Here is a 9,813-nt window from a genome sequence, read left to right as displayed (position 1 = left end):
CCAGCACCCGGTGCATCTGGGCTGGCCGCTGCACGGTGCTGCCAGGCTGCACACCGCGTGGCACGGCCAGGCTGCCCAGCACCCGGTGCATCCAGGCTGGCCGCTGTATGGTGCTGCCAGGCTGCACACCGCGTGGCACGGCCGGGCTATGCACCGTGTGGCACATCCGCACTGCCCAGCACCCGGTGCGTCGGGGCTGGCTGCTGCACGGTGCTGCCAGGCTGCACACTGCGTGGCACGTCCGCACTGCCCAGCGCACGGCACATCCAGGCTGGACACCACGTGGTGTCTGGGCTGGGCACCCATGGTGTGGCCAGGCTTGCCCCATCCTAACCAGCTGCCTTGCTAGGGACGTGGCTGGGGACAGCAGCTGGGAGAATGACGGGAGGGGAGGGCCTCTTTCTCCAGGACTTTCTCCAAACAGCTCTTAGCGGATCAGGAACAGTAACGGTGTGCCCCACAGCTGTGATTGCCTGCAGAGGTGTGAGCTGTAGGTAAAAGTAGCATCTTTTGTTAGGCTGACTGATACTCTGGAAAAATACATTGCTGTGCCAGGCCTGACGAGAGCAGGCGATCCGAGGAGCCCGTCTGTGAGGCAAGGACAGCAGTGGCGATGTTGGCAGCACTATGGTAACGGGTTTAGATGCAACAGATCCGTGAGTTTTAGTACCCAACGGAATTGTGTTAGCTCCTAGCTTTACTTTTCAAAGAATATTTTGTAGCTTGCTTTTGAAGATGAATCCTGACAAGTTAAGATGGAGAATCTGGTCTGTGAAAAATGCTCTCGCTGCCGATGAAGACGAGTTTTGGCTCTTGGTCAGCCGGATGCCACCGCCGTGGCGCTGGCAGCTTTGGAAGGCACCAGCTGAGCTTTCGGTGCCGTCGTTTAAGGGCGGTGGGCTGGCAAACGTGGCGTAGCCCTTCTCGCCCCTTCTCGCTTGCTCCGGGATCAGCCCGCTCTCGGGATGAAGCCCGGGCGGCTCTCACGCAGCTGGGCGGACGCTGCGGGGCGGCGCCGGCGCCGTCTGCGGGGACCCCGCGGCCCCCGGCGCAGCTCGCGCCGCATTACGCCGGCTCGTTAGCGCCCCGCGGCCCGACCTGGCCCGCCGCGCTTCCCTTGGGACGAGGGGAGCTGCTGCCGGCGCGGGCGTGCGCCGCCCCCTCGGAAGGGTGACGGTGATGCTAGTTCAATTACCTTAGAAATGAGCATATACGTTACGCAGCCAGACTGACTGTTTAATAACACCTACGAAGTAACTAAAAATAATGGGATTTTGAGTTTGTGACTGTCATTGTCATCAATACAGCTGTAACTTATTATGCAATATCACTCTGATTTCTGTGCAAATTTTACCCTTGCTGTTGATATGAATGCAAATAATTTGATATTAGAAAAGATGAGTTAAGAAGCTAAAAGTAAAGAACATGGAATAAGGAATAAGTACGATATCATCTAAGAATTACATATTTTTGCTTATCACTGTTTATGTGTATAAATACTGATTACAGGCTTAGAAATCATGAATTACTGGAGAGATCTGCAAATAAAAAGCTTTAGTATCTTTTACTTTTCTTATTGATGGCATGACACAAGTAAACAATCTAATGATTTTTAGTAGCAAAGATAAGCAACTGTAAAAAACTTTGGAGATGCAGTTCAGATAAGCTATCCAAAATTCAAGTTAATAACTGTAGATTAAAAACCATGGTCCACAAGGACATTTAGACTGAAGCTGAATTTATCATTATAAGTCTAGGCCTTCATTTAGTTAGTGAATTGATTCCACTAATTTTCAGGACTATTTGTCACTATTAGATTAGATTAAAGAATTTTCAAACCAGGATTGTTTGCAGGCAGGTTATTGGACTGCTTGTCCTTCGCAACCGTTGTCCGTGATGTGTCTTCAGTCACCTTCATCATCTCTAGCTGGATAACGGAAGCTTTCTAGAAGGGAAAACAGAAAGCAAGACAGAAAATACACTTAAAACTTAAATCACGCTTCTAAGGTGATTCTTTTTTTGTTTTCTTTTTCCCTTGGCACGGTGTAATCAGTGTTACAATTCATAAAATTTTGGAGATCAGCAGTTATTTCTATGCGTAACCATCACTTTTTAATAACAGGCAGAACACCCTACCTGCTTCTGTATCTCAGTGCAACACATGTAGGATGAAGGTAACGCTACTCCCTTCCTCAGTCTGTCTGCATGCTTTGGTGCTGTGATTACAGTCTCTCCTGGCACGGTGCAGTCAGCTGTCTCTGTGCTGCGCACACGCTGGCCCACCGCAGTGGCCTGGCAGTCAAGCCAGAAGCCACCTTCCATGGGGGCTGCAGAGCTGGTCCAGTTTTGATATAGGAAGGAGAGGCTGGAGCAAGATTTCTTTGGTTTCAGAGGGTTTTTGGAATTGCAGAAGGATAGAGTGAATGCGGAGAGATAAACTGGGACAGAACTGGGCTGCTATTTTCCCAGCCTATGAGACTGAGCCTTGTTGCAAAAGCAGGAGATACCTTCAGCTGAAGTATATTTGGAAAGTCTTCAGTTGTCCTCACCTACAAATAGCTTTTCCTTCTTCCCCAAACCAGCTCAGTGCCCAGGCCTGACTGAGTCAGCTACTGATTGTGTGTATCTGTCCTTCAGGAACTGCTAAAAGTGATGCCCCAGAGAGCAGAACAGCAGCCAAGTATTGTACTGCTAATACTGAAAGAGTCTACAACCTTCCCAGAAATTTGTGAGCACATTATCTGTCTATCTGTCTATCTATCTATCTCATATTTCTTCTGCCTTTGTGTTGAAGGATCCATTAATTTGGAAAGCGGGCGTTGTGGCCTTGCTAGAAAGATATTCATCCATGCCCATCAAAAACAATTGTATTGAGCCAATTTCCCTTGGCCTTTTGTTGTACTCGTACCTTGCTGGTAGTAAAAAGCATCCTTGAGGTCTATGGTGGTTCAGCAAAATAGATGGGCTATCTGTAAGAATTTATTCACATGTTTTCAATTAGAGGAGAAGTGAAAATAGGCAATACAGCAGTTCATAACTTCTGGTTACAACCCTGGAGAATGCAGCTGTAGATCTGCAGTCTGTGCATGTAAGGACATACTCTTTTTTATGTCTTTTTCTTTCTGTTGTGTGGTTATAGCAGCACTGGAAAGCCATGTGTTAGTTGCCATGGTGTAGGGACTACTCCGCATAACACTTAGCCGTCTGAGCAGGTCACATTCTGAACATTTCAGTCTGGAGCCCAAAATACCATAGCAGTAACAGAATACTTTCTCCAAGTGGTTGCTAGAAATCTCTCCAACCAAAGACCCCTAGTGCATAGTCCTTTTTAGTACACTTGCTTTAAATGTAACCTCCCATCCCTTGTTCAGATATCATGTGTTCACATTTGTCTTGAATTAGCATGCACTGTGACTTTCTAGTGACTTGAAGAGAAAAAAAATTCTGTCCCTCTACTGAAGGAAACCAAAAAGGAAGCTTTATATATGTGCATTGGTAGGCTTCCAGGCCTTCATGCTACCAAACCATGAAGACAGCTGATGGAGAGTCTAGATTATGAATAAAAATAAACACAGAAGATGCACTGCCCTGCATAGTTTGAATGGCTACAATTTTTAAAATACATATTTTAAAACCCCAACAGTTACATTTGAATTCTTATTAAAGACCCTGGGTAAAATTTAGCTGTCATTAATACAGACTTACTCAACTTCAAAAAAAAATTGTACTAGTTCAGGCTTTGTACTCTAGAAGGCTCTCAAAAACTGAACTTCCTCTGGTTAACTGTTAAACTGCGGAGGAGTTGGAAGACTGCATCAATAGTATTTAAATCAGCTTTGCAAAACTGCCAGGCAAAGTTACCGGCTCACGTCCAAAAATCCATTCACAAGTGCCCTTTACCACACTGAAGGGGAGAGAATTTAAGAAATGAATGATTTGTTCACAGAGCCGGATAGCCTTTGGCGTCGTTCCCTTTCCCTCGTCTTTCCATGCACGCTGCCCGCGTAGCTAATCTCTTCCTGTGCATGAACTGCTCTGGGCTCCTGCGGCATTTTCCTTCCTCGGCATTATTCCCTTACGAGCTGGGGAAGTGAGAACTGCATCAGCGACAATATGTGCAATGCAAAGGAGACACAAACCCTGTGTGCACATTTGCTGCCTGAAGCATCTGATTCAAAGCTCTCATGCTTATTCCTCCGGAGATTTTCTTTAGAGCTTGTCTCTTGTATCACTACTTGCAGTCAAGCAGGTAATATCCAAAATCTGTATTTTCTAGATAGAAAAATAACTCATTGCTTGTATTTTGGCCTCTGATTGCTGGTTAATGAAATTTATTCCAGCTTCAGCATCACTGCAACAAGCTACAAAGGCTCATTTGTCTCAGCTGCCTGGGCCAGATTCATTGCTGGTGTAATCACAGACAGCACAGTTATCCAGGAGACTGGAAGAATGAGGTAAAGGGTAACACGAAAATGTGTAAAAAACCCTAAGCCTCATCAAATGATCTTTGGTGCTGCAGCAATGCATTTGTGTTGTTTTCAAAGACACGTAGTTTGAACATACTAGCTTATGAAGCTGTTTAATTGCTTTCTGAGTTGTTCTTCTGGGACAGTAACTTCAGCCTTTAATGAACTTGTGTCAAATGATGGAATATCTAATACTAGCCTACATTGACCGTGCTGATAGACAAGCTTGTGTTTGAGGGGCTTGCAGCACATTTGTCTTCTGTCCCACTAGCTAACCTTCCCTGGGCTTTGAAAAGAGGCCTTGATGTCACCTGTAACCTGGTGTGTAATTCAAGACATCTCAAGGTTACAGTGCAAGAGCTCAGAGTGATTTTACAGCACAGCCCCAATAATGTTAAAGCAACAATAACTAGTAAATGCTGACACTAGCTTTGTTTGGCCTTACTATTGTTAAAAATTACTGCTTTACTATTGGAAATGATAATCCAGCTAGCCTCCACTGTGGCATATTAAATATCTGTGGGTTTTGTTCCTACAGGATGGACTCAGGTTTCCTTTAGCTTGGGTCTTAATTACACCTGTAACAGCTAGATTGAAGATCTTTAATGAATCACATTCGTACGATAAGAAGTTGGTGTTTTCCCTTTCCTCTCGGGTGAGTTCTCCCATGTGCTGCATTGCACCCAGCCGCGTTTCAAAGCAGGTGCCTCCTCCTCCCGGCGAGCGCTCGCCTCGGCTGCCTTTCCCCTCTGCACTGGCTTTCACCACGCTCCCTGGGCACCTTCAACCTGATATGCAGATTCCTTGCTTTTTTGTCTCCTCTGGTAACGTTTTGCAGTAATATTAATTATACAACATACTTAAGTTTCTTGTATCACCACCACCAACATACGTTTACTCTGATTTTCCTTGTTTGATTTGAATCTGTAAGCTATATCTTGTGCAATATATTTGCCTGAAAAATACTCAGATCCATTCTGTGAAAAGGTGAAGTTGAACATCCCTTTCTGTAGACAGCAATGAGCTGCTTTACAGCTTTTGGAGGGGGACAAGTGCAGCACAGTTTCAACCTCCAGAGGACTACAGCTCCCATGATTCCCAAGAAGGATTGGACCTAAGCTGTGGCAGTGATGCACTTTGGGAAACAGGGAGGTATAGTAAGGGTTTGCATTGCTTAAGTGACTGGAGTTTAAAGTTAGTAGGGAGTGGTGAACTCTCCTGGAAAATCTGGGTGGAAATCTGTGATGATAAGATGAGGGAGGCTGCAGAGAGTGCTAAGGAAACTGTAGATTTGTAAAGCCTTGAAGTAGAAAAGCTACCAAGTTTTTAAATGTCGAAACAAGGATGGCTAAGGCTTTAGAAAAAGGTTCTGGAGAGGAAGATTAGATACTCGTAAAGTGAAAGGAAACACTGTAGGAAAAGAAAGATAGAAAAAAGTGAAGTGCTTCCTTCTTGTCCAGTGCATGCCAGTGGATCTTGAGATGCACGATGGGGCTGAGACTGCAGTTCCTCCTGTAAAGGGAAAAATGCCACGACCAAGAGTGAGGGAGGCCTGGTCTGGTGTTAGAGCAAGTTGGTTGTTGTACTAGGCTGTGCAAACTGGAGAGTTCAAGTGCCTTGCCTATTGCTGATGGGGTGAGGTGGTACGATCAGAAACTCAGGCACAGCCCAGCCTGGCAGCAAGGGGTACGAGACACTATGACTTAGCCTTGGGTTGCCTGTGTCTCCACCTGCAATTGTAATCTCCTTTCTAATCTCTCCTTTTCGAAACTGGAGGTGTTGGTAATGATCTAACCAGCACATGACTCACCAGCCGCTTGTCCACGATGGGCAGGGAAGGCGGCAGCTCTCCTGGGTAACGTGAGAGTGGTGTTGCATTGCTTGGTCCCGTGGGAGAATAACTCAAAAACCTGTGTGGTTTTCCATTCACCCCTAAAACAGATCTGTATCCAGTCGATGAACAGATAGAAAAGTGCAGCCTGGATGATGTGTGAAGCAGAGGAGCTAAGCTCCACGCTGCCAGGAAAACGGGGAACGTGATTCCTCTGATTCACCTTCTGAACTGGATTGCTCTCCTTGTGTATCTTTATACAACGAACTCGCATTGCAATGCAGGAAGGTCCTTCCTCTGACAGATCAGAACAACATGGCCAAAATAGCTATCATTAGATGCTTAAAAAGATTCACCTAAAAGTTCAGATGTTTGTCTGACTTCTGCTATGGCTGATTATAATAATCATCAGTAACAAAAGACACCTTAATAAGGAAAAAAAGTGGTAGCAGTCCAGGCTGCCTACTGAAAATGTTGTGCCATGTTCCGTTTAGGATGTACTGCATCTGTCCAATAACCCTTGCAAGTTAATTCAGTCTCCAGAACAATCTTTGTTCTTGTTTAGGATTTGTGCATGGTTTTGCATTTTTTGCATGGTAGTTGTAATCTATAACAACTGAGACTGAGATTTTTAATATTAAAATTAGAACTAGCAGTGCTATATATATTTAAGATTTCAAGCAATTCCCCTTGAGACTGATTTTTCCTCAGATGATCAGTTTTGCTAAATACAGTGTCTTCCATACACAATTTGGCCCATCCTGATGTGAATAAAAATGTCTCTATAAAGTCTCTCCATGAACAAAGCTAGGGAATGGACATCTTTCTTTCATTTTAAGATGGACTATTTTGTTTATTGAAGGGCTCGAGTTCCCCAGTTTGGAATAAGAACTTAAATCTGTGCTCCCTTCTGCTATGCCTGAGCTAGCCGTACCCCAGCTGGATGTAGCAGCTTAGTTGGAGCAACCAGAAGACTGTAAAACTTGTCTGAGAGGCAGGGTAAATGTGTTGTGCTGAGCTCTAGGCTGCTTGCAGGATCAGATCTAGGCAGTTAAGTGTGTCCCATGCTTCAGTGTAGACTTGTCATACACTTGGAAACTGGCATTGTCCTGGTGTTGGGGGTAGCAGAAGACTGCCCAGATCTGGGCAGGTCATCAGCCTTTTCAAAATTTGTTTGCAATTACAGCCAGCCCCATGCTGCTGTGCGTGTGTCAGCGCTGCTTCTCATTCCCGACTGCGACTGCCCAGGCGCCCTTTGTGTCAAAAGCGAGGAAAATCTTAAGTCTTGTTTTTTCAGAAAAGAAGGGAAAGGAGCTAGAGTGAGAGATGTGGCCATGGAATTAGCGAGGAGGGATGAGGTAGACAGGCGAATGTGTGAAACAGGAAATACACTGTAATACAGATTACACTTCCGAGGTGCAACGCTGACTTCGGGACAGAGACTGCGAACTCCCGTATTTTGTTTGTGTGCCTGTAACTGTTTCAGAGCAGGCGGGCTCGTGCTCCTGCTTGAGGGATCTGTCCCTTTTGGTGCACCCAGAGCAGCGCCTGCAGCCCTCAAGGAGAGCGCCATGGCCGTGCTCACTCGCTGGCTCTTTGTTTGCCCGGTTCCCTCTTTTCTCCTCTCCCTTCCTTTTGCCGCCCCGAGAGAACGGCCTCCTCGGAGAGGGGACGCCCGCCAAGCACAGGCGAAGCGCAGCAGTGCAAGCAGCCAGCTCCGGGGGAAGCTCGACGGGGAAGTCCGTGCGGCGCGGCGCAGCAGGTCACGGTGCGCGCCACGTGCAAACCGCGGGAAAACGCTGCCAGGCCTGGCGAGGAGGCCGAAGGACCCGGCCTCCGGACAGCGCTCTACCGGTAGTGGCGTTTGTGAGAAATACGTTAAAACCAACTTGTTAATTAGCTTTAAAGTCCTCATTTATTTCTACCCGGTGGGTCCTGTACACTGTATAAACATCAGTTATTGCCGTGTACTGTACCACCTCTTCAAAGCGTTGTACAGGTGGTATTTGCGATGGCAGCGAGTGACGTTGTTCACGTTTTCCAAAAGGAAAACAGAAATGCAATGGGATACAGGGAAGATAGTCTAGCACGTGACTCCAAAGTTCTTGGTCATCAGATTACATTCTGGACTTTGTTTTTTAGCTGAAGTAAATAAATACAGGTTTAAAACTGGCGAGAGGGAGTTTATAACTGAGAAACAGAACCATTAAGCAGCTAACTGGAAGGAGGCTAGCTCCGACTTGTGCAGCTGTTCTGTCCCAACAGCTTGTCTGATGGTGTAATACCTTAAAAACAATGGCAATCCTGCTGTCCAGTGACATGTATAGGCTAGCCAGCGTAATCTTAACTACAGCTGAAAACAAAAAGCCAGTGAGGAGGTAATGCCAACCCCAATCCACAGCAACGACTCTTTCAAAGTTGCTCTTCTAAAGGGTCACCTATTCAGATGACAAATTCTGAAGTTACGTTGACTTCCATCGGTTACGGGCTTTCTTTTGCCTCCCCACGCCAGCAGGCTCTTTGCTCGTTTTGGCCGTGCAGCAGCGTGCAGTCACCAACAATTCCGGAGCTGCTTCGTGCCTGGGACGTGGTGGGGCTCCTGGGGAAAGGGCTGCACACCTCCTCTGACCTCGCTTTCAAGTGTAGCCTCTTCAGTTAGGAAGAGATGTGAGTGCTCACTTCCAAAGCTTAAGGTGAGAGAATTGTTAACTGAATAATAATTAGGCTACTTTTTGAGGGCTTTTTTTTTTTTTTTTTTTTAAGCTAATATCCTCCGTTCCACAGCTCAGTTCCTCTACTCTGAGGATAAGAAGTGGGAACAACGATGGAATATTCTGATGCCAAAACATGTCCTGTTCCTGCATAGCAAGGTGCCTCCTGGGACTGTGCACAGTGCCCTAGCATTATGCTGTTCTGACAAGGACTTTTTCTAATAGATAACTATCTGGAGAAATTTTCCCACACGCAGAGGGCTGTTCATAGGACCACTCCATCTTCTTGTGTATTGCACATATTTCTTTGCACAATGCTGTAACAAAAGGAAAATGATGCGGAGCTATTTGAGCAGTTATCCAGCACCAGCAGCCTTAGCTGTCAAGGTAATAGTGAAGAATCTTTCAAATCCATATATGTCGCCAAAATATAATTAAGGTGCAGGATTACCCAACAGAGTTCTTGATTCATAGAACTACTGCTGATGAGCAACAGAAAAGTAATAGATTTTACTGGGTCATCTTTGTCTGTGAACGCACAATCCCTCAAGCCAAAGCATTCTTGTAGGCCTGAGAAATTCTTGAATAGCAATTTCTGCCCTTGCCACAAGTCTTCATTAAAACACAGAGCAAAATCCTCAGCATTTCACCCTTAACATAATACCAAGGACAAATGACTGTGAGTAAAATCTAGCCCTAATGGTCAAATTCCTAACAGCTTAAATTAAACACCCTTTTTCCTTCTGCCTGCAGGAATGAGACTGTGCATGAAGCTCCTGTCGACGATGACTACAATCAAGCAAAG

The 9,813-nt window shown here is 45.8% G+C and overlaps 1 protein-coding gene across 1 annotated transcript in view; it reads right to left on the bottom strand.

Moving 5' to 3' along the window:
• The window catches only part of LOC146599404 (guanylate cyclase soluble subunit beta-2-like), a 23,918-nt gene extending 16,048 nt beyond the window's left edge, over window positions 1–7,870 (bottom strand). Inside the window, exons 1-3 of the mRNA XM_085298690.1 lie at window positions 7,705–7,870; window positions 6,277–6,398; window positions 1,886–1,945 (exon numbers count right to left, since the gene is read on the bottom strand). Coding sequence (XP_085154816.1) covers window positions 1,886–1,945; window positions 6,277–6,398; window positions 7,705–7,870 — 348 coding nt within the window. The remainder of the gene's footprint in view (window positions 1–1,885; window positions 1,946–6,276; window positions 6,399–7,704) is intronic.
• Between the last annotated feature and the right edge of the window lie 1,943 nt (window positions 7,871–9,813).

Source organism: Rhea americana, unplaced genomic scaffold, assembly GCF_003343005.1.
Source record: "Rhea americana isolate MKP2758 unplaced genomic scaffold, rheAme1 scaffold_14, whole genome shotgun sequence".
NCBI lineage: Eukaryota > Metazoa > Chordata > Aves > Rheiformes > Rheidae > Rhea > Rhea americana.
Note: the sequence above shows the minus strand (reverse complement) of the source record. Positions and strands in the feature narration are given on the sequence as shown.